Raw genomic sequence first — 22,700 nt, forward strand, 5'->3', positions numbered from 1 at the left:
TGTGACTATCAGACGACTTTGCTGACCAAACGGCCAAGCAAAGACTTCCACTTTGTGGTGACTATACAATCACCGTCATCCGTTGGGCACCAAACTAGGTGCAACCTTACGGAGCAAACAAGGTGGAAACACTACGGCCAAGCAAGCTCAACCAATAGTGCCGTCAGGCCCCGTGTCACAATAATCATATGATAACCAATGTGGAGCCAATAATATGAATTTGTGTATAAGCTACAGACAGATGGCCACTGTTTCGACCTAAAAGGTCTCATCAGTGCAGCCGAAAAAAAAATTGTTGAAACTTGCTGTCCGCGCAAGAGCGATTGGGGATATCCAATCATGTTGTTGCCCCGGTACCGGGGTGTATTCGGACATTTAGGACATGTTCAAACAACGAGCTGAATGAACATTATGAGTGTGCTGAAACGAACCAAACATCTTCTGTTTTGGGCCAATGCTTTACGACTTACAACAAAACAAAATTTAGGATGGAGCATAATTAAAAAAAAAATATTAACAATTTTCAACAAACCGTACGAGCAAAACTCAGATCACCAACCACCGAATTTAATCGATGTGAATGGCATTGCACAAAACAACTTTGGAAGTTAAGATAGATGCTTATTATGGATATTGGAACGTTATTACACGCAAGATGAATGCTTTCAACACCTGCTATATTTCATCCTATGCGATCCGCGTTTCTCTCTCCGTGCAAACTGCATTCAGATGTCCATGACAAAAGAGCGTAAACATATTAAATATAATACACGTTCTACACGTAATTATGTTTTGTTTATGTAAAGTTGGTAAATTTAATTCTTTTTTAAAAAGTTGGTCGTCATTAGACCTTGGCGCTACGGATAGTTTAAAATGATGCAAATATTATTCGGCGTCCATCGTAACCGGAATGTCTGTGGGAAATTTTCCTTTTTTGACAAATACTTACTTTTTGTCATGTGTGATTAATGTAACTTCATGCTCATGGCATTTATTTATCTAAAAGTGTCGTACTATTAATAAGTTTCTTGATTATTTTTTTTGTTTTTCAGTGTGGTGTTTTGCGTTCAGTTATTATAGTGCCAATTTTTTTGTTCTATATCTTGCTTTAGTAATGGTATTGTGGCATATATTTTGTCTGTTATGACATCCACGCACCTTTGTTATGCCTAGCCGGATAAAGTCCACGCCATATTATGGCGATGGAATTAGCATGTCATGGGAAAACACTATTGGTAGTGGTACGTATAAAAATGTTTCTCACATTTTCTACTTCTTGACCTAAACTCTATCCTTTATAATCGCTAAATGTAATTTGGTACATAATTTTTAAAGATTTTTGACCAAGGGGTATTTGGAGCCTTATTACATTATTAGCATGTATTACAGTTGACTATGGCCAAGTCAATGAAAGAAGCTCTGTACTTGCAAGTGTTGTTGAAGGTGATGAAGACATTCACCAAAATTTAAGTGATGTTGTCACTGATTCTGGAAGAAAAACAAAAAGAAAACGCCGATCATGGATAACAGCTAATGTTGCAAATTGCAAATATGAACTTGGTAAATTTTTGCAATGATCAATTATTTTTTAAAATTTTTGACCCCAACAACATTTTCTTGTTTTAGTAAAAAGTAGCATTGAGACATGTGGAATGGTGTTGGTGAAAGATGATTCTGCCAATGCAAGCTCATCCTATTTGTTTTGGTATGACTCAGTTGTTCCTATTGAGCGCATACAGGAGTTACAAAGCTACCAACATGTAAACCACTTTCCAAATATGGGAGAAATTTGCAGGAAAGACCATCTGGCACGAAATATGGCTAAGTAAATATATTCATAATACTAATATACAAAAAAATAGCATTGGCAGCTTACTATAATAACTAACATAATTCTATCTTTCAAATATTTATTGTTTAAACATTTCCATCTTATTTGTACAAGTTGTATTTTTTCTTCAGGATGCGTCGTGCCAAACCAAATGATTTTAACTTTGCACCTAAGTCATGGAATATGCCTTCAGAATATAATCTGTTACTTCTTTATGCCAAAGATGTAAAGAAAAATAAACGAAAAACTGTAACATTTATTCAAAAGCCTGCTAATGGAGCTATGGGCAATGGGTAAGTGCTAAGTATGACATTCATTACAACCCTTTTTTAACTCTATTGTGATATATTTTGTTTCTGATTTAATGCAGAATCCAACTGTATCGAAATGTAGAAAAAATTCAACCTACTGAGCACACTATAGTGCAAGAATACCTGGACAAACCACTACTTCTTGATGGTTACAAAATCGATTTGCGCCTTTATGCACTTGTAACACACTGTGACCCACTAAAAGTGTTTTTATATCAAGATGGCTTGGTTCGTTTGGGCACTGAGAAGTATGCTAACCCATCAGAAAGTAACATGGTGAGCATATGTTAAGTTCCTTGTACAAAATGCCTCAAACATTTATATTCTGTACCATGTGATTGGCCTTCAATTTTAACACAGGACCAGCACTACATGCATCTTACTAACTACTCAGTAAACAAAACTAACGAGAATTTCGAACGCCATACCGACTTTGATCGCGGGAGCAAAAGAAGTGTCAAGTCGTTGCTAAACCATCTTCGCAATGCTGGATATGATACAGTAACCTTGTGGCGAAGCATAACTGTAAGTTGCTGCTGAGGTTTATTAAATGCCAATGACTTGGAATAAGCATAAGATCGTTTCTTGTATGTAATGGGAACAGTAGAGCTTTTTATGAGAACTAAAAGTTGACTGGCTAAATTGGTTATTAAAGAAACACCATTTTACTGTTGAATTGTTCTCCACACAAATACAAGTTGTAAATGTTTATTGCCATTTTGCTTAACTCGGTTTCTTGGTCGTTAAACAAGAAAAAATATAGAAGATGTAAACTGCACGTACAATACAATGTTATTAAATAATGCTGCCTAACTTCACGGCATGCCTGTCTTTGAAAAGTTAAATTGTCGTTATCAGATTCATTTAGCAGCGCTTTAATTACCAATCGACTGAAATCACTTTCATCGTTGTGTATATGCAGCACACATAATTACGTCATTGTCTCTCTTATTACTTTTGTGAAAAATTTCATCGTTCATTTGCAGGATCTTGTGTTGAAGACGTTGATTGTGGCGAGCCCTCACGTACTTCACTCTTACAGAATGTGTAGGCCGGGCCAACCCCCTCACTCCGAGAGCGTGTGTTTTGAAAGTAAGAACATTGGGTATAAATACTTCCTTGTAATAATAATATTGACTAGTGATGTGTTGCGCCGGATCCGGGTACCCGGACCCGGCCGGATATTGACCAATTTTCAATACCCGGACCCGGCCGGATAGTACACTTAATTTTAACGGATAGTTGGGAAACCATTTTTGTCCTAATAGCGGACAAACATTTCCCAAATTACTCGTTTTTGGGACCCAGTCTGTTATACTCGCCGCCGTAAGATTTTTCTGTTATTTGTTATTAAGGTTATTCGTGACGTGTTATACCATATTAATAAATGCCCACGTTTATTTGTTCCACTCATGACAGGCTAACCTTAACATAGCATTCTGTTTGGCAATCAAACATTTTTGCCATAATACACGAATCGGTGTTAACAAACTGCCGGATCCAAATTATCCGGCCGGATTTGATTAATAACTATCCGGATCCGGCCGGGCCGGGTAATTTGGAACTGGGAACATCACTAATATTGACCTATCCAATACATACTTCATAAACCTGAGCGTTTTGAATATTTGTAATTTTTCGCAAATATGCCTTTTCACCCCAAATTTGTTTTTTAAAGGTTTAATACTCCTTTCAATAATGAACCAGGTATTCATTTGAAGTATTAGCTTTACTGCAAACATTACGTTTGGACAAGGTTGGCCTTAATAATAAGTGGACCTGTGAACGTTTCACTTGACCTTGCCCCTTAAAATAGTTAAATGTAGGCGTCCTGTAAATTAAAAACATTTTGAAACAAACAAACCGTATCACGGCCTAACTTGTAATACAAGAACGTGGACAATGTAGTTACAACCGCCTTGTAGCTTAAATAACTTCAATCGTATTCGTTACCTATTGTCTTCAAACGGAAAACATTAACAACATCTGATGTAACCGGAACAATTGTTACGTTATTTGACACGCCCAATTTTCTTGTGTCGTTGTAAAACATCTTGTGATATGATCTCATTCTGTTGTATACATGTTTAACTTGTTTTGTAGTTTTGGGCTTCGACATTTTTCTTGACAGAAAACTAAAGCCTTGGCTATTGGAAGTGAATCGGTAAGTTTGTCACATTTCCAATAACCTGTCACTGTATCTGCAATAAATGTAGCTTCTTAAATTATTCACGGTTTAATGACGACAAACTTGATTTACGGTTTAACTATTAGTCTGCGCGGTCAGTCTGCAATTTTTGTTTGAAACAATATAAACGCTAATAAATACTTTTGCCGTTGAAACAATATAAGTTACAAATATGTATAAACTGATCGCCAATACCAATACAAACATGTATAAACTGATCGCCCACATATATGTTTTCAGTTGTAAGTTGCTGGGGTTTTTGACTATTTGCAGTCTAATAGGTTTTTATAAATTCCTTCGCAGTGCTCCGAGTTTCGGTGGCGACGAAAAGATCGATCAAGATATTAAGGGTGGAGTGATTCGGGACGCATTGAGACTTGTTAATATCAGGTACATAATGTTGGTGCTGTTTCTACTAAATGTAAAATGCGATTTTTTCCCGATTCCTCCAAAGCAGTTGTTCCTAAACTTATTTGCATGCAAAGCATTTTAAAAGATTTACCGCACTTGCAACGCAACAGACCTAAACTTTTATAGAATAGTAAGTGTAATTTTTGCCTTTTATGTTTCCCACCTTGATAGCTTCACGCGTTTCTCCTCGAACGTTTGCTTGTGGTTGGTATTTTGTTTTATCGCAGCCACGTCGAAAATCTTTTGCATGCTATTTCAAAGTTTTTTGGGTTTGCATTATCAGACGACTTCCGCGAAAAATCAAAACGACGCACTTAGGCGTCACGACATAGTTTGGAAACCGTTGTCTTGACGTAATGCTGTAAAGTGTAAACCCTGTTGACGCCTAAAGTTTTAACGCGGGCACAAACAGTTAACCAAATCTTCCCATGATATCATGCCTCGTTTGCAATCCAATTAAACTTTAATGAAGGGCACGTCTTTCAAGTAAAAGGTTAAACCCGTGGTCAAGATTACGCAGTGGCAAGAAATTAGACAGCGATTGAAACACTTGGTCTTCATTAATATTTTACGCGACTGTGCAGGGCGGGTGACAAGCGACGTAATATTGCCAGTCAGAAAGCGGAGGCCCAGCGGCGACTGTTTCGCCCCTCCCAGCATCGCATGCCAACCAATAGCATGAGCTCTGTCGCGCAACGCAAGTTCATCGTCAACCGCCGCAAGGAGGAGCTAGTGAGTTGATATTTTGTGACGTTTTTGTCGCATTCCATCTGCGGTAGATTTTTACGCATCTACAGATAAGTATGACACAGCTACTGCTGTATAGCGCATCTGGCAATGGATCCCACAAAATAAACACGATATCGTACATGCCCAGTTAACAAATCATACTATTCATACTACCGTTTTTTTGTTGTTCGTTGTATTTTGATAATAGACCTTATGAACCAGAATTTGTCCATAATACCGGAAGTCTGTTGTTGTATTATTGTTTTACTAATTATATTTAAATCTCATCTGAAGATTACTTAGGACATTTTTTGTCCTTTTACATATTTAAATGCACGCATGTCGTCCCAACTAAGCATGACTTTGTACATCACGCACGGTGCATGTTATAAAAAGAAACCTTTATGTAGCATAACTCCGTTTTATTAAGAGTGGTTAAAAAACAAATTCATTCGTAGTTTTGTAGCCGATCTCCAATTTGACGATTTGTCACAAAAATCGGTTCATGTTTTTTCAGAAAGAGAAGTTGAACTGGGTTCGAAAGGAGGCAATCCGCGAAGAACACGAAAACGCAAACACTGGTGGTTACGTCCGCGTATTTCCTTGTCACGACAAAACACTCAAAGAAAAGTAATTCCAATTGATTGTAGTCACCTGGTGCTATTGTTGCACAGTTGGACATATGTCCTGACCGTTCTGTCTCCATTGTTATTAAAACTATTCATGTTGTTCTCTTTCCATGGATGCATTGTTCAGTCCACCCAGCTGCAGATTTTCTTTGAAATTGGCTTTAATTGCAATGGTAACGATTTTACGAAATTATCAAAAATCTACCATGTGGAAAATAAAACACAGCGTTATTGACAAATACCACAAGTATAAAACCATAAACTAAGATGCAAAATCTACTGCATTATATGTCACACCCAGTGGCCATGTTGTGTTGACATTTACTTTTTATTTCATATCGCGGTTATGTATTTCAGATACACCAATCTTCTCAGCGACGCATTTCAGCTCTTTCTGCAATCACGTTCGGCACCATTTCAGAAAAACATCATTGATCATTACCGTCTGCAAAAAGTAAATATACATTCGTTTCGTCCAATTGGAAGTTTCATTAAATCTTTTGGATATTATAAACCTTCACATGTGCACTTGATGTTGTATAGGAGGACGAAATCCTGGATTTGATCGAACAATGTGAGGAGGAGGAAGGAATTAAACCTCAACAACCGAAGCCGCTGTCGAGCATGCCTCTTCTTACTCCTCCATCAACAAGATCCTCGTCGAGGAAGAAGTATCACAGTGGGCTTTCCTCCTCATCCTCGGAAAGTGAAGAATCATCCGACGTATGTGGGAAGAACTGTGGTGTAGATAGGAAACCAAGTCATAGTTCATAAAAATTACAAACAGTTGTATGCAATAGCTCCTGTACAAAAACAAACGTAAAAAGAACGTTTGATTGAATCTTTTGGAACAACAACACTGTTCAGTCATACATGTAAGACATCGCAAGTTTGACAACAATTGTCCTTCAGCTAGTTTCCTTATAGAAGTTATATCAGTTTTTAAAAGTATCATTTAGCATCGGCGTTCAAGTAAATGACACTTTTCCACACAAAAAACATGTTTTGATCATTCCCGCTAATTGGTGTAACAGGGGTTGAAACGTAGATTTATTCCCAAGGGTAATTTCGATAAGATGAACCGGATGAATCTCATTATCCGCGAATCACGTCATATTATGGTAACAAGTGCGTTCACATTGGCAGGACGAAGGAAGGAATTTTCGGGACCATGGCTTAAAGTCATCACCGGAAGCTGAACGCGCTGCATATTTGGTAAGACTTGTCTAATCGATTGGGTTTGTTTGTGGATGGGGGTCTTAGTTCTGGTTTAAAGGCATTTTATGTTGTTTTGTGTGTGTTTTATTTATACTCGCATTTGTTTTTGCGTTTGTCCCCGGTAAACTGACCTGTTCGTCGTGGCTGCAGGATTCCAAAAGTCATGCACCTTGTGTTATCTCGACAGGCTCGGTACGGCAGCGGAAAACCACGTGTCAACCTTACTCCAACATCACGGGCCCCATCTCGGTCGGGACGTCAACCAACTGCCGTCAACCGCTCAACCAGCGCAAGACGAAAGAGTCAGATACGCGACACAAGCCGAACCAAACAGAACAACATAAACGTCGATCTTCGGAAGAGATCGTCCTCCGTTCAAAAGTAAGATGTGAAATTTTGTACAAATAAAAAAGGGCATGACGTTTCCCAATGATTAATTTACTTTAAGAAAATTTTGTGATATCGGTCTCACATTATTTCTTAGTTTGAGCAAATACGACCAGGCGGGTTTCGGTTTTCCTGTGAACGTCTCATCACAAAATCTTCCAAACGCTCCGTCACGTGGTGTTTCGAACGCAAGGCGGTTCTTGAACATTTCTACGTCAATGGGTTTCGGCGTAGACGATGCACTCGCTTACGGGGTTTCACCACGAGAGCGAGATGAGATGAACACGACGCGGACGCTTGCGGCGCTCGAGCGCACGCGTATAAAGTTTCCGGGTAAAAGCGACGAGGAAGCTGACCAAATAATGGACTCGGTAAGTGGCTGGGCTGTCTCGGATGTACAGTACAATGGTCTCGCCGCAGGCCTATTGCTATACATGGATGTGCTATGCCCGGGCATTGAACTCTTATCTATTGTTCATATCCAAGAATATCGACACGCGTGTTTTTCGTCGCTTTGCGTAATGAATCATCCCTAGTAATCTTTGTTGACCCCAGATTGTTGAAGACTGGAAGGTGCACAAGTCGCGCGTCGCCACTTACTGGTTCGTGAAATTGGATGCAATCAAGCGCAGAAAGGTGCGTGTTGTCTCTTGCGTAGGCTATGTTTATCTATAGACTGTGTTGCTCGAACCTCGCCCTTGCGCTGCTTCACTGATGCAAGAAATTGGCATTTCGCGTACATGGGATTTTTGTGGCAGCTCTGTTTTGATTTATGCCCTTGGTGGAGTTTGACTATAGTTTTAATTTCCCAAGTCTGATCGTAGAAGTTAAAAGAAAGTGATTTACGTGAACATCTGTCGGCCTTCCGTTTGGTGGGTGCATTATAATAGAGAAATCAGTTTTCGTTTTCGTAGAGTGCCCCGCACATCCACCGACCACAAAATCGATGCGATGCCAGGAAGGTGATCCATCACTGTCGGGCAAACGAGCGCATCAAGATCTGTGGGGCCTTAAGTCATTCTCGCATGTGGCTTTATATACACAAGCCATTATTCTTATGTATCTCAGTAGATAATAAACTTGAACATGTCTCCGAGGTAGTTTATAGTTGGCAATTATTGACGACTTGAATATTATCAAATCTAGGATTTTTTTGTCTGCACCCGCCGCCGCACCGTTTCTACTAAGTTGTGCAATCAAGTCAAACCCATGACGCGCAAAAAATACGCTTTTACAGCAGTTAAGATGATATTGCTTAAAGATAACATTGTCTGGAGAGATTGGCTCACTTTTACGCAATACTTTATGAGGCATGCAACTTCATTCGTATGTTACGGGATACCTCTTCGTCCGTATCACGAAATCTCCCATGTCGATAATCTACACTTGTTACCGGTGACCGCGTGGAATATTATCACGTACACTTTAAGGTGCATCTGATTCCTCTGAACCGTCATCACACGTTCACGCGAAAGCACCACAATTTGTGGGATGTTTACGTTGAATCACCTTCCCATTTAAAGCACTTGTTTTTGAAGTTGCGCCATTTTCGCCTCGCCCCTCCAGTGCTCGTTTACTCAAGCGTGGACAGATTCAGATACCTGAGTACAGCAACACGTCACATGTTGTGACGAATGCCGATTACGTAACGCGCCTGCCACTAAACCACGGAAAACACCGCGATGCATGTGCTGATTTGTAAAGGGAACATTTTCGTCGCTCTGTTTGCTCTGCTTACAAAACACGGTTCAAACTTTAACAGATTTCAATTAAGTCAATACTTTGATGAATATTTTTCAACTGCAAATGTTTGAAATTATTTGCGATATTTTGCTACAATATTATTTTTGAGAACACTAGTGAGGTACGAGAAAACAATTTTGTTACAGTCTGAATGCTTGACTTATGACAAATTGGTGTACATGAAACGGCAGGATACCTTAGACTGATGATCCTTCATTTATAAAGCAGACCCGCGTTTGTGCCATCCAGGCAATTTGTATCCTTTTTGTTGTATTTTTCAGGTGGTTGACATCGTTCGTGGGAATGTACGGGCGGTGATGGAGCGTGTATGGAGAACAAACGATGTTGACTCGATTCGACTCATGCGTTTGTTCAATCGGCTTTTTAACAGAATGCACTGGAGCCACGGCCAGGGATTGTGGAATTGCTTCACCACCTCCAGGTAATTTTTCTCTGCCGTCTCGTGCACCTACTTTGCAGCTAATCCACCGCCTTAGATACTATACCCCATGTAAAAACTCATCCTATTGCTGAAAGTGGAAGGTCTTGCCTGCATTTTAGCAACTCGTGGGAGACGATCTTCAGCAAGAGCACCGACACAGTCAGCGAAAATGAACTGGAATGTTGTCGCCGCATCGTGCGCCTTTGCAAGGATTGTCTGCTCATCGTGTACCAGTTTGCTAATGATGCCCGGTCCCATTCATCAATAATGCGTGATGGCAGTTACAAGTCCTCCATTGATAACGCGTCACGTTCGGCTGCGACATTGACTTCACCTCGCGCTACTAAGATCGCATTGGAAGACATCCCTAAAAGGTACGTCCGGCCAAACGCAAATAGTATTTCGCAATTCCATTGTTAATACACAAGCTTGTTTGCCTAGAAATTAAATCCTCCCTCCTAAAATTAGTCACGTTTAATTGACTGCTCGCTTTGATTAATTTTGTTTATTGGTCTTTTGTTTACGCCACAACTTTTTGCCAAGCTTGTTTCTTCGATCGGATGTGGCCGACGACATTTGGCCCCCTCCCTTGAATAACCGCATTTGATTAATCCTCCCTATGTGGTTCTGTTGTTTTGCTTCCATGGTAATTACCAAGCAGGAAGTCGTAATCTTATAGCGCGCTAGTTGCAAATGTGGCCTATCATTGGTGAACCGCATATAGCGCTATAATACGTTCGTATGTGCTATTTTCGGACTTGCGCCACATTTGACCTGTGAGAAACGCTCACCTGTTGTTCGTGTGACGTCAGATTTTCCCGCGGATTCGCCGCCACTTCTTTGGGAAGGCCGCAAGCCGTAGTATCTTTACCACCGCAACAGCGGCGCTCTACTGCAATTCTGTCTTCGTCACGGCAAAGAAGTGATCTCGACAACGGAAAGAGTTTCGGTTTTGGACGAAGCTAAAAAACAATTGACCGGTGAGCCTCGAATAAAATGTCACTCCACCTTGGTAATTATCTTAAGACCTGTAATACAGCATAATGTGATCAACTACATGCATATTTATGTTTGATACATTTATGCTACTTTTCATGTCACCCTGCCAAGTTGACGCCGACGCTCGACCCTCTTGTGTAAAACGACCTCAATAAAATAATTTGGGGCGTAATGTCATTAGTGTAGTTTCGCATTCTTACGAATTTATGTTAAGCTTAGCAACAATCAAAATGACGAACTGTTTCAGAGCAGATTTATTGCAACCCACTTGAAAAGGTAATTTACCACCGAGAACGACACATTAAGTTGTATTTTATTCCTCCCTACAGGCGTTTATTCGTATTGGACGTGACGTTTTGTCGATTTTAGTTCGACTTAATATTTCTACATTTGCTTTGTGCGCTTTCCATGTTGGTTTATGAGCTATATTTCATGCAATCCGCGGCATATTGGCAGCCCCGTCGTTTTTACGTGATATAGAGTTAATTTAGTTTGTATAGTTACGCTTTAAATACTCCTATGAATTGTGTATGCAGTCCCATGCAAAAGTAATGACGTCATAGTGGGTTTGGAAGATATTTAACTGATAATTGTGACAATAATAATTAGTTTTAATAGTCGATTATAATCGATCAAATAAAATAAATCTCGTATTTTGCATTTTGCACATCTTCAAATACTGCATGTCAATTATATGGCTTTTTTGTGAAAGTTTTATCGCCAAATTTATCACTTCAAGTAATGTATCATCCAAAATTGTCGTAAGTGCACTTCATTGAATTCGCCCGCCATTTTGTCATTGTATTGACGAGTGAATCACTTATTTGTTTTGCTATTTTTACACCACATTTGGTCGTCTGTAGATGGGAATATTTGCACCTTTTCAATGAATAAAAGTCATCATACGCCCTGGTGCGTCCAACATATTGACTTGTATGTAATAATACGAAGTGTTAATTTCGGTTTGACGTTAACATACAGACGATTTCGATCGATGGCGTCGTCGATTCTTACAACGTGACTGTGTACAGTTGAACGCAAATACTCTGCTTTGTAATACCAATGCTAAAAGATGAACATAACTTTAATGTGAATCGATTAAGACGAACGCAAGCTTTGGAGGATATCACAGTGCATTCAATCAATAATCACAAAATTTAACGTTCGTGGCTTCATCCAATATATCGACTGTGGTTATATTACTAAAAAGATGATTCATTTGTTTGTTCCATTGGTTTCTATATATTTACATCTGATGCAGGTCAGCCACAACAGCTACTATGGGTTGAATTTAAATTTCCTTGACCGGTTGTGTGTTTTCTTTGTCATGGGTTATTTGCTTTTGCGGTAATCGCATCCACTTTTACGGTGTCACGGCCTTTTCGGCAAATTCCGGTCGGCAAGGCGTAAAAGTCGCTGGCAGAATGAAATATTAATTGCCGTTTGTTTTCGCGCTCCAGCGTTCCGCATCGTTCCGATTTTTAACCAACGACGATCAATTGGCAAAACTGATTGATACCCGAGTTACCTGCCGATCTGCATTATTCATGTCCGCGATCGTCCTGTTGCTTTATATTTTGTCCGACCCAAAAAGAAAATTGCTGCCCCTTAACTCGCTTCAGTCTCACTTTAATTGAATCATTTAAACTGGCCTGCCGCAGTAACGACTGGTGTATCACATATTAAAACATACAAAGTATACCATGTGCCAAAAAAGCGATAATATTGGAGAGCTGCAGACAACAGCTACACTGATGAGACCTTACAGGTAGAAACACGGCGTGTACACCCTGTCTGCAACATCCAATAAGGAAGTAACGAAAATGAGTTTAATCATGTGAACTTAATAAAATCGATTGTTGTTCATATACAGAAGGTTAGTTGTCAAAACCTATTTGCTGATAATATGACAAGGAATTGTTTGCTGACAGTTTATTTATTAACTTCGATTCCACATTGTTAGGTGATCAATATTGGCTCAGCGTAATTATTTTGCCCAAAGGATTAACTTTATACGGATAGGGAAAATCGACAAAGAAAATATTCTTCACCATATTTATTTGACAAAATTTTCAATCCTTCGTATTTCGATGCAGTGGCATTTCTTTAGAATCTGTGCTGTTTGGAAACTTTCATTTTTAAGAAGGTCTTGTTACCGTTGAAGCCTCTTTTCTAACTTACCAAGCGAAAAAACTTTAAGCAAATCACTTTATTGAAAGCGTCTGGCATGATGAAAAAAGCATAATGATGAACAAATAAATATTGGCAAGTACGCAGCACAACAACTAAATACGGCATCATCAAAAACATACATCGAGCGCACAGTTACGATACGAGAGGAAATGTGACGAAACTTTATTTGTGGAAAATTGAATGGAGTCAGGTAAAGAGATTTTCGGATATGGTTAATTTTGATCTGTCCAATCTGCGAGGTGATTCTGTAACCAAAGCAGGAAGCGTCAAAAATTTGACAAAGCATAACTTTCTGTAGCTGCCCTAACAACGACTTCATATGATACAATTAAATATCTAAAAAGATCGATTAAAAAACGGGAAAGGGTCAAAATAATCTAATACTTACTGAGTATTCTCCGTTTTCCTTTGCGACAGCATCCTCTGCGAGAGCCTGGAGACAGTTTAAATAGTTTTAATTATTTTTCTGCTCGACTTATATTTGTGCAAATATTTTTTGCTTACTTTCAATAGTCCAAGAAGTCTGGTTTTGCTTGTTTTCATGATCTCCTCCGATAGTACGTTGTCATATTTGTCGTAAATGTTTCGATTTGCAACTGTTGGCCTGTATATTCTGTAGTTAAAAAGCTGTTCTACGTCATTCATGTCTTCGGTGCTCCTGCAAAGAAACATGTTACAGTCATGAACACTTGTCAATAATTCGCCATTATAACTTGCACATTAATACAATTATGGATAACAAAGTCATCCAATCAGTAAAACAAATTTAAAATACAAACCGTTTTCCTCCAGTATTTTGTAGACCAGGCTTGAACCATTTCGTCCAGTGGCCAGCATCGGCTGCCGAAACTGCGATAAGAAGAAATCCCATAGCGAAAACCCATTGCGCAGCGATCAAATTTCGTTGCATTTCGTCACAGTTTTAGGTTATAATAAATAAATAGTAAATTTTGCACAAAATGTATCTACAAGAAACGGAATATTTAGAAACGTGACCACTATCACATAAACCCAACAACAACTGGGGAGTAGTACTACAGAAGCGTGCAAGATACGTTTGCAACGCTTTGTATGGGTTTTCAATGCTGAAGCGGGTTTATATAACCCAGTCGGAGAGAAGAAATGCATGGTGCCTGTGACGCACAGCATTTTCGTCTGCGCTTTTTCTCCCAAAACTTTCTGGATGTCGCTGTTTTGGCAACGGTGTGCACAACCCTTTTGGATAAATACAGTTAGTCATTGTGTCATCAGTTCACTATTTGTTTCCGTTTTTATACTTTGTCAGAAACTGTTGCGAAACGGGAAAAAATCGAAATTACTGGAAATATTTCTAAGCGTGTATAGGGTTCGCTGCTTGTGCAAAATATTTAGCTTTTAAGTGAAATAACGTAATAAAATTTACTGCATGGTATTGTTAGATATGTTCACTGCTTAGACCAAATACAATTGAAAGTGCTGATATAGACTTGTTTTGCATTCTCATATTAATCTGGTTCTTACTTTTTGTATAATTACGATGATAACGAGCCAGTTCAATTTTAAAGTTAAACACATTTAAATCATTATTAGGCTAATTAAAAAAGAAATAAGTTGATTTTCGCGAACGCGGACTACAACGTAAATGATCAACACATAAATTACTGTACATGAAGCCAAATGGCAGCTATTTTTTAGCATCCATTCGAAAAATCCATTCGAAAATCTCCGAATCTCGTAAACATGAGTCGATGAAAATGTTCACACAAATAACGCCATGTATCAAAAACCTTGTCATAATTCCGTAGGGTTAAAATACGTAGATTTATGCTTGTTTGTGTGTTGCCCGTGTGTATTTATTCGTAAATTTTTCGAACCGAGTTTCTATGTTTTGCGATCAATCACTCGCTAGGTGTCTCAGTTTATGTTTCTATGGAAACTCAAAAGGTTGAGTTCGATTTGTCTGATTGTATTTCACGTCAAAAAAATATAATGATATTACATCAATAATACAACTGCTCACTTTGTAAGTATGAAGATCCTTTGCTTAGGTTCAGTATGTTTTATTTACATGACATTTAAAACTTATCTGATACAATGTATGTATTATTATGTGCCTGAAGGTGAAAACTTGTTTAGACATTTGAACTGTACTGCACCATGGCAATTGCAGTTGCTCAATCTCACCATATGTTTGGGCTTCGGCCCAGCATCACTGGTAGCATTAATTACCTAGATGAGCAGACTATTGTATTTCCATCGGGAAACCAGGTGATTAGATTTAACATTGACCAGAAGCAACAGAGGTTCATACCTGGATCTGAAAAGTCTCAAGGTAATACATTTAACTAATTTAAACCATGTTAATTAACAACATTTGTTATTTCCTAGCATTCATTACCTGGCGTTTGCAATTATATATACACAACAAATTTCTTTGTAGGCATGACAGCTATAGCGCTCAGTCCAAATCGCCGTTATGTTGCGGTTGCTGAGAAGGGGGAAAAACCTACTGTTAGTGTATATGACATGCTACATGACCAATCAAAGAGGAGAAAGGTAACATCATTTTATAATAAAAACTTGAAAGGAATTATGATGCTATACACCTACACTGGACCCAGATTGGAAAAAATGTCGTGCACTTTTATGAAAATTTACCGATAATTTGCGCAATAAAAATTAGCCAATACATTATCATACAAAAAACGTAAGCAAATATCAAACTTTCCAATCTGGCACTGAACCATTTCATGAAATATTTGTGCACCAAAGTTGACTTTTAGTGCATTAATTATGTCTTGTTCTGTCTTATAGTTGCCATTTTCTTTTCAAACTAATTTTAGGGCAGCTCTCATGAATATTGTTTAGGAAATAAACAGTTTTGAATAATAAAATCTTGTTCGTGGAACCTTGTTTTGTCTCATTTGGTTAATTTTTAAACAAGAATACAAATATGCAAATTTTGAAAATAACACTTTTGACATTTTATTCAGACACTGACTGCACCAGATTTACAGACTCATGAATTTGTGAGTTTGGCGTTTTCACCTGATTCCAAGTATTTGATTGCACAAGGGGCAAAACCAGAATGGATGTTGGTCTATTGGGCTTGGGAGAAATCAAAGATTATGGCCACAATGAAAACTACAAATCAAACCAGTCAGCCTGTTTATCAAGTAAGTGCATTTTTAAGTGGTAATTTTTCAACAACCTTGATAAACTTATTTTTAGATAAGCTTTAACCCACAAGACAACACTCAAATATGTGTGACTGGAAATCACATTTTTAAATTATTTCGATATGCTGAAGGAAATTTGAAACAGTTTGGATTTCAAAAGATAGAGCCACAGAACTATTTATCACATGCTTGGGTAAACTATTGGCATATGTGAAAAATAAACAAAACAAGTTGCATGTATTTTTAACCTTTGGTTTATGTTTAATGTGCTGATAAAAATTGCTTTATAATGATTTATGTAAGTTGCATTGCTCAAGATATGTTGCAGGCATGTTAGGCTTTTTTGTTGTAGTCAATCAACCAGTGTTTGTATAAAAAGGTATCTGATGAACGAGTGGTTGTTGGAAGTGATACTGGAAGACTGCTTCTGTTTGAAAATGGAGAGCTTAAATCTGAATTTCATGCTGCTCTCCCTGCTGGCTCCATTGCTGAAACCAACAGCATTAGGTAAGATCTCGATAGCAGTAGTATCAGTATAACCAAATTGTTTTAAAAATTAATGTTTGTTTAGGGCAAGCGTAAGTGTGATTCCAGAAGATGCAGTAAGTGCATCTGGCAGCGGTCTTGGAGCAACTCAAATTACTTCCGTAGTTGCTCATTCCAAGGGGTTCGCATGTGCTGGTGGGGCTGGAACTGTACACTTGTTTGAGAAAACAGATGAGAAGGATTTTTACCGAAAAACACGAATTGTCAAGGTGGAAAAACATCATTGTCATTAAATTAAGTTCAGTCTGTAATTATTTCAATGTTAAAATTTGTAGATACCACCTGATCCACACAGTACAGATCCTACACAAGCAGAAAACCAGTTAATTGTTGCACTCACTGTAAGTCCTAGTGAAGAAATGCTGGTTGCTGCAACTGATCATAGTCAGTTGTATGGAATTGCATTGTCTTCTGCTGACCTCAGTAAAGGTTTGTAAAACAAAATATATCTTTGTCATAAAACTCCCTGAATTTTGCTGTTTTCTTAAAAGTAGTGAACGGCAACATTTTAAAACAATACCTGATGTTTTTTGTCAGTCGTGTTTCAGATGGTTGACCATGTAATGCTAGAGTATTAGATATCCACAATGTTTCACTAATGTGGTGGTATGTGATTTATGCCATCCCAGGTGAACAAGCAACATTTGACCCCCTCACCCACTCATTCCATAGTAGCAGCATCACAGGTCTTGATGTTTGCATCCGAAAGCCATTGATAGCAACCTGCTCCCTGGACAGATCAGTTAGAATATGGAACTATGAGACCAAGTAATTTTCTAAATTGTCGATGAGATATTTATCTTGAAGTCACATTATTGTGTTTAATTAAAAATACTTTTATTTAGTACTTTGGAGCTTTACAAGATTTTCCAAGAGGAGGCATACAGCATTGCTTTGCATCCATCAGGACTTTACATTCTGGTTGGTTTCAGTGATAAACTGAGACTGATGAATATTCTTATTGATGATATTCGCATCTTCAAGGAGCTGACAATCAGGGGTTGTCGTGAGGTGCGCTTTTAGTTGCCATTAGCTTACTGTAATCATAAACAAACATATTTTTTCAGTGTGCTTTTAGCAATGGTGGTCATCTATTTGCAGCCGTACATGGAAATGTAATCCAAGTCTATTCATCTACGACCTTTGAGAATGTTTCGAATCTAAAAGGTCACAACGGCAAAGTATGTAGAATATTGTACTTTATATATTTTGAGAGTCATACTAAATATCAGTATGTATTAAAATTGACATTGTTTAGGTGCGCGCTATCGCGTGGAGCGCTGATGATAGCAAGCTAATATCAAGTGGCATGGATGGAGCTGTTTACGAGTGGTCGCCTACCGCCGCCAAGCGGATGAACGAGGTGGTGTTAAAGACATGCGCGTACTCTGGCGTTGCTGTATCACCCAACGGCAAGAACACCTATGCTGTCGGTTCGGATAAGACAATTAAAGAAATCGCAGAATCTCAAGTAAGATATTTCAGCTGCTGTCTATCAAATTACTATGGACAGTAAACACATGCGTCAAGGTGGTCCAACATGCTTGTTAAAGGTAGATCTAATTAGGCATCATCGTAATTGAATCACAGACTATCGTTAATAATTTATGTAATTAAATTTAATCCCCAGGTGGTTACCCAAATACCAGGTAACATATAACCTACACCGGACCCCCAACATGGATTACAGGCGCACCTCATTTCTAAATGTATTACTTCAGATCCTGAGAACAGTTGATGCGAGTGGAATGACACTTACCCAAGTAGCGATGTCTCACAGTGGAAGGATGCTCTTTTGTGGCACAATGAACGGAGCACTCCGATCAATAAAGTTTCCTCTCACTGACGTAGGCGAATGGACGGAACACCAAGGTCATGCCGCTCAAATAACCAAGGTCAGACGCACTTTACGTATTTTGAAATCTAACATTACGCGGTCGATTTATAAAAACTAGCCGTATGCAGGGTTCATCATGTTTTCAGTGAATCTAATTAAAGTTTTGTTTACAGATGAAAATAACTTACGACGACCAGTTTTTGGTCACGGTATCAGAGGATGCTTGCTTGGCGATCTGGAGGGTTTCTGATAAAGAGGGAAGAGGAGTTAAACATGATAGGGAAGTCCCCTATGCAGAGGAGATTCTCATCACCAAATCCGACTTGGAGGAAAAGGTCCATTTTTTAACACAGTGCAAATTAAGAACATTTTACGAACTTTCGATTTTGTAATTTAGAACCAGCTCATGTCGGAATTGAAAACCCGAGTTGAGGAGTTGAAGATGGAGAACGAATATCAGCTAAGACTGAAAGACATGAATTACAACGAGAAAATTAAGGAACTCACCGAAAAATTTATCCAGGTTAATCAAGTTTTGTTTTGCCCTGGACAATTAAAGCTTTTCTAAAAACTTCTTTATGTAAAACTTTGTGGAATACTGTTTGCATTTGTAAGCAAGTAACACAAAATTAACATTGTTGTCAAGGAAATGGAGAGTCTTAAAACAAAGAACCAAGTGCTAAAAACAGAAAAAGAAAAGGAAATTGCCAAACACGAGGAGGAGTTGGCAGAAGTAGTCGATAAACACTCCAAAGACATGCAAGATCTTGGTGAGTTGTTTCACACATTGTCTACTTGGATGGCCCTGTGGTATAGTGCGAGTAATTTTCATGTACTTCGTACGTTTTATGCAGAGTCAACCAACAACCAGAAGTTGATGTTGGAATACGAAAAGTACCAGGAGCTGCAGGCTAAATCCCAACGGATGCAGGAGGATTACGAAAGACAACTTCAGGATGCTGATGAAAGCAAAGAACAAGCACTGGAAGAACTGACGGAATTTTACGAAACAAAACTCCAGGAGAAGAGCTCGCAATTGGAACAGGTCATTATTGTAGAATGTTAGTCATAGAGATCAACAACGTTAAATTAATCTATGCAAAGGTCGGGTCGGCCAAATATCTTGGTTGCTTTAACCCCTTGTCTCCTTGTGGTTTAAATTAACGTCTCTCAATATGCAGGTTCTGGCTAGAATGCTGCTAAATAAAGTAGATGGTGTCTGACCTTTGCCTTAATTTAATTAAGGGTGGTCCAAGTTTGTAAGTATCCCGGGCCGCAGTATTGTTTCAGCGTAAGCTGGTGGTGAAATTAATGGGAGTCTGCCAAAAGAACATATGTTACCTACGTCAATGAGTTACGTCCCTAAAAAAATCACCCTTTAAAAAAAAAAAAATAAGTTATTTTTTAAAGTTGGGAATATTCCGATGTGCTCTGAGGGTTACAAGAAATCACGTCGCGTCAGCGTGTAGATAACCCTAAATTAATTAAGTCATGACCCAGGCAAACGACGAGGCTCGACAGCAGCAGCGCGAATACGAAGAAACCAAACGTCAAATTGAAGAGGACGCCGACCGTGAAATTCTCGACATCAAGAACAAGTATGAACGTCGTCTCAGGGACGAAATTGAAACCAACATGCGCCTGAAGGGAGAATCGGGAATCATGAGAAAGAAGGTGACGCGCGACCACTTGTGACCAAAAATATTTACGTTGGTTTGTTGCAAAACTGTGCAATTTATATTTGGTTTGGTATAGTTGAAATGCCCAAATGCCTTTAAAGTGCTTCCACACTAAATACTCCGTTTGTTTGCAGTTTAACAGTCTGAACAAGGAGATCGAAAGCAAGAACGAAGAAATAAAAACCATGCAACAAGAGAAGCAGAAGTTGGAAAATGTTATTAAATCCTTGGAAAAGGATATTCACGGCCTGAAGAAGGAAATTCAGGAGAGAGACGAAACCATTCAAGATAAAGTAGGCATTGCTTAAAGTTGCTATTTATTTGTTGCTTGTTTATGTTGTTGTAATAAACATTGCTGGTAACAACAGGTCACGGTAACGTTTAATGATAAATACATGGTAAATTTAACTGGGCCCTGGCGTTTCTACCGCCGCAACACACATTCTCTGTACACGTTCTACACAACTTTGATCTTACCTGCAATTGTTTATTGTCTTAGGAAAAGCGCATTTACGACTTAAAAAAGAAGAACCAAGAGCTGGAGAAGTTTAAGTTTGTGCTTGACTACAAGATCAAGGAACTGAAGAAACAAATCGAACCAAGGGAAAACGACATTAAGGCGATGAAGGAACAAATTCAGGTTGGCACACTGTGACAAACTTATATGATAAATAAATAAATATTTATATTGAAAGACTTTTATATTGAACATTTTTTTGGGTGGATCTATACCACAATTGCGGATGACCGTACTTTTAGCAATAATAGTACACATAAGAAGCACTTGCCAAAAACAGAATCGTTATTCAGGAAATGGAGAGTGAGCTTGAGAGATTCCACAAGCAGAACACGCAACTTGATCTTACAATCACAGAGTTGAAGCAAAAATTAAGGGCTACAGACAAAGAACTTCATTTCGAGCGCCAGCGCGTGAGTTACAACCAATGTTTTACAAAATTCGCAGGTATGTGCAGCCCGCGATTCGACATCCTGTACAAATTCATGGTGTCGGCCAGCGCGACATTTCACACTTCAACTCTGTTCCAAAATTACCACATTCTTATCATACACTTGTATGTTTTTCAATAATTGTCGCAAACTGCTGAACGCTAATGATTCGGGCCCATTGTAACGCGCAACAAATCCAAACTGATAATATATTTTTACCACGTGAGCTGCTTAACAGAACAGTGCACTTAACACTTCATAGTATTTAAGTTTTACATGCATGGTATGTTTCAAGGTGCGAGATGCCGAAGCTGTGAGCAAGAGAATGAAAACAGATATTCACAATTGCGTCGGATTTCTGCAGGAGCCAAAGAAGCTAAAGGAGTCTATAAAGTCTGTATACGAGACTTACGTACACGACGATGTGGTAGGCAACAAACTCATTATTGACCAGTTGCATGCCTCTTTAAACACTATTAGTTAAAGTAAATGTTTTTTGCCTCCAAGGCCGAGTCCGCTAGTGTTGATACCGACATCCAAAAAGAGTATTCTCGTCAACGTGAGCATCTTGAACGATCGGTAGCATCCTTGCGTAAAAAGCTTTCAAAAGACACGGAGATACATCGGGCCGATAACGTGCGAATAATGCAGGTAAGAGCCGGTCGCAGCTGGTTTGAACCAAACTGACCTGAACCGTTCCAGTGACGTGACCTGGATGGGAGTTTTTCACCTTGACTAAACAGTGTAAACGGTTGAACTTTTGGAAACAAATATCACGCGAACGTGCTTTTTGCTTAGTTTTAAGATGGTCGTGACATTTTCTGTACATTTTGTGTGAATTTATTTTATCAGGAGAATGTCACCCTCATCAAAGAAATAAACGACCTGAGGAGAGAGCTTAAGTCGACCAGAACGCAGGTCCACGATTTAGAGGCGACACTTGGCACAAATAGATCTAAAACCTTCGCAGGAAGCAAAGGAACAAAACGATCAGACACGGCTGCGACTGGTGAATGAAACATGTTTTTTGGGGAAATTTAACTTATTTGCATGGCTGCTACAATATACTTTTTATCGTTTTTGTTATATTTTAGGTTCTGAACAGAGTGATGGACGAAGTGTTCTTCGACAGAATCCCGAGGAAGAACTTCCACGCATTGTTGAAATACAAAAGGCAGAAATAAGAAAACTTCGTAACCAGGTTTGACCATTTACGGCGCAATTACCGTTTGGCGATTTTTAATTATTGACACACAGTTTGTTAAATTTACAACGCAGATCATGGACTTGGATGATCAGCTTTTGAGAAGACCTCCATCTGGTGGACGTTTGCCGCCAATGGTCTTGACTCAGTAGTTGAACTGTTTCATAAAATTTACCACTGTACATCGTTTTTCGCTATTTGTTGCGTTTGCGTATGTTTGCTAATATATATGGAGTACCAAATTGGT

The 22,700-nt window shown here is 38.7% G+C and overlaps 3 protein-coding genes across 6 annotated transcripts; 2 read left to right on the top strand and 1 right to left on the bottom strand.

Annotated features, from left to right (window-relative positions):
* Positions 1 to 1,057: 1,057 nt before the first annotated feature.
* Positions 1,058 to 11,790, top strand: LOC145894188 (tubulin polyglutamylase TTLL7-like). Of its 4 annotated transcripts, none has more exons than XM_082982690.1 (21): positions 1,058 to 1,241; positions 1,390 to 1,560; positions 1,627 to 1,825; positions 1,963 to 2,124; positions 2,202 to 2,418; positions 2,503 to 2,667; positions 3,129 to 3,234; positions 4,246 to 4,306; positions 4,634 to 4,720; positions 5,326 to 5,473; positions 5,988 to 6,100; positions 6,457 to 6,553; positions 6,643 to 6,822; positions 7,246 to 7,314; positions 7,505 to 7,698; positions 7,802 to 8,075; positions 8,260 to 8,340; positions 9,729 to 9,889; positions 10,009 to 10,263; positions 10,702 to 10,869; positions 11,000 to 11,790. In XM_082982690.1, the coding sequence occupies exons 1-20, from the start codon at positions 1,166 to 1,168 to the stop codon at positions 10,853 to 10,855; spliced, it is 2,970 nt and encodes a 989-aa protein (XP_082838816.1). In that variant the 5' UTR covers positions 1,058 to 1,165; the 3' UTR covers positions 10,856 to 10,869; positions 11,000 to 11,790. The 4 variants fall into 4 exon arrangements, with proteins under 4 accessions (XP_082838816.1, XP_082838824.1, XP_082838809.1 ...); XM_082982698.1 differs by having other exon boundaries at positions 11,136 to 11,790; XM_082982683.1 differs by having other exon boundaries at positions 10,702 to 11,790.
* Positions 11,791 to 13,082: 1,292 nt separating this feature from the next.
* Positions 13,083 to 14,131, bottom strand: LOC145909967 (uncharacterized). Its single transcript, XM_082997139.1, has 4 exons — positions 13,861 to 14,131; positions 13,586 to 13,739; positions 13,470 to 13,514; positions 13,083 to 13,326 (listed from the first exon to the last, which is right to left on the bottom strand). Exons 1-4 carry the CDS (start codon positions 13,989 to 13,991, stop codon positions 13,294 to 13,296), a joined length of 363 nt encoding a protein of 120 aa, XP_082853265.1. The 5' UTR covers positions 13,992 to 14,131; the 3' UTR covers positions 13,083 to 13,293.
* A 1,052-nt stretch (positions 14,132 to 15,183) lies between these two features.
* On the top strand, positions 15,184 to 22,688 carry LOC145892067 (cilia- and flagella-associated protein 57-like). Its single transcript, XM_082981978.1, has 25 exons — positions 15,184 to 15,392; positions 15,501 to 15,616; positions 16,054 to 16,236; positions 16,292 to 16,432; positions 16,619 to 16,746; positions 16,811 to 16,994; positions 17,061 to 17,214; positions 17,415 to 17,553; positions 17,631 to 17,796; positions 17,853 to 17,966; positions 18,044 to 18,256; positions 18,507 to 18,680; positions 18,796 to 18,957; positions 19,020 to 19,145; positions 19,269 to 19,392; positions 19,477 to 19,667; positions 20,123 to 20,296; positions 20,436 to 20,594; positions 20,801 to 20,941; positions 21,112 to 21,231; positions 21,545 to 21,676; positions 21,757 to 21,900; positions 22,102 to 22,258; positions 22,344 to 22,450; positions 22,528 to 22,688. Exons 1-25 carry the CDS (start codon positions 15,218 to 15,220, stop codon positions 22,603 to 22,605), a joined length of 3,702 nt encoding a protein of 1,233 aa, XP_082838104.1. The 5' UTR covers positions 15,184 to 15,217; the 3' UTR covers positions 22,606 to 22,688.
* Positions 22,689 to 22,700: the final 12 nt, after the last annotated feature.

Source organism: Ascidia mentula, chromosome 1 (assembly GCF_947561715.1).
Source record: "Ascidia mentula chromosome 1, kaAscMent1.1, whole genome shotgun sequence".
Classification (NCBI taxonomy): domain Eukaryota; kingdom Metazoa; phylum Chordata; class Ascidiacea; order Phlebobranchia; family Ascidiidae; genus Ascidia; species Ascidia mentula.

Bases quoted from the DNA above. Each gene is read 5' to 3' on its own strand.
- LOC145894188 (XM_082982683.1), top strand. From the start codon at position 1,166: ATGCCTAGCCGGATAAAGTCCACGCCATATTATGGCGATGGAATTAGC. The intron at 2,668-3,128 runs GTAAGTTGCTGC...GTTCATTTGCAG, and splicing joins CCTTGTGGCGAAGCATAACT to GATCTTGTGTTGAAGACGTT. The intron at 4,721-5,325 runs GTACATAATGTT...GCGACTGTGCAG, and splicing joins TTGAGACTTGTTAATATCAG to GGCGGGTGACAAGCGACGTA.
- LOC145909967 (XM_082997139.1), bottom strand. From the start codon at position 13,991: ATGCAACGAAATTTGATCGCTGCGCAATGGGTTTTCGCTATGGGATTT. The intron at 13,515-13,585 runs GTAAGCAAAAAA...AACTGTCTCCAG, and splicing joins GACTTCTTGGACTATTGAAA to GCTCTCGCAGAGGATGCTGT. The intron at 13,327-13,469 runs GTAAGTATTAGA...CTTTGGTTACAG, and splicing joins AGGAAAACGGAGAATACTCA to AATCACCTCGCAGATTGGAC.
- LOC145892067 (XM_082981978.1), top strand. From the start codon at position 15,218: ATGGCAATTGCAGTTGCTCAATCTCACCATATGTTTGGGCTTCGGCCC. The intron at 16,747-16,810 runs GTAAGATCTCGA...ATGTTTGTTTAG, and splicing joins GCTGAAACCAACAGCATTAG to GGCAAGCGTAAGTGTGATTC. The intron at 18,257-18,506 runs GTAAGATATTTC...GTATTACTTCAG, and splicing joins AAGAAATCGCAGAATCTCAA to ATCCTGAGAACAGTTGATGC.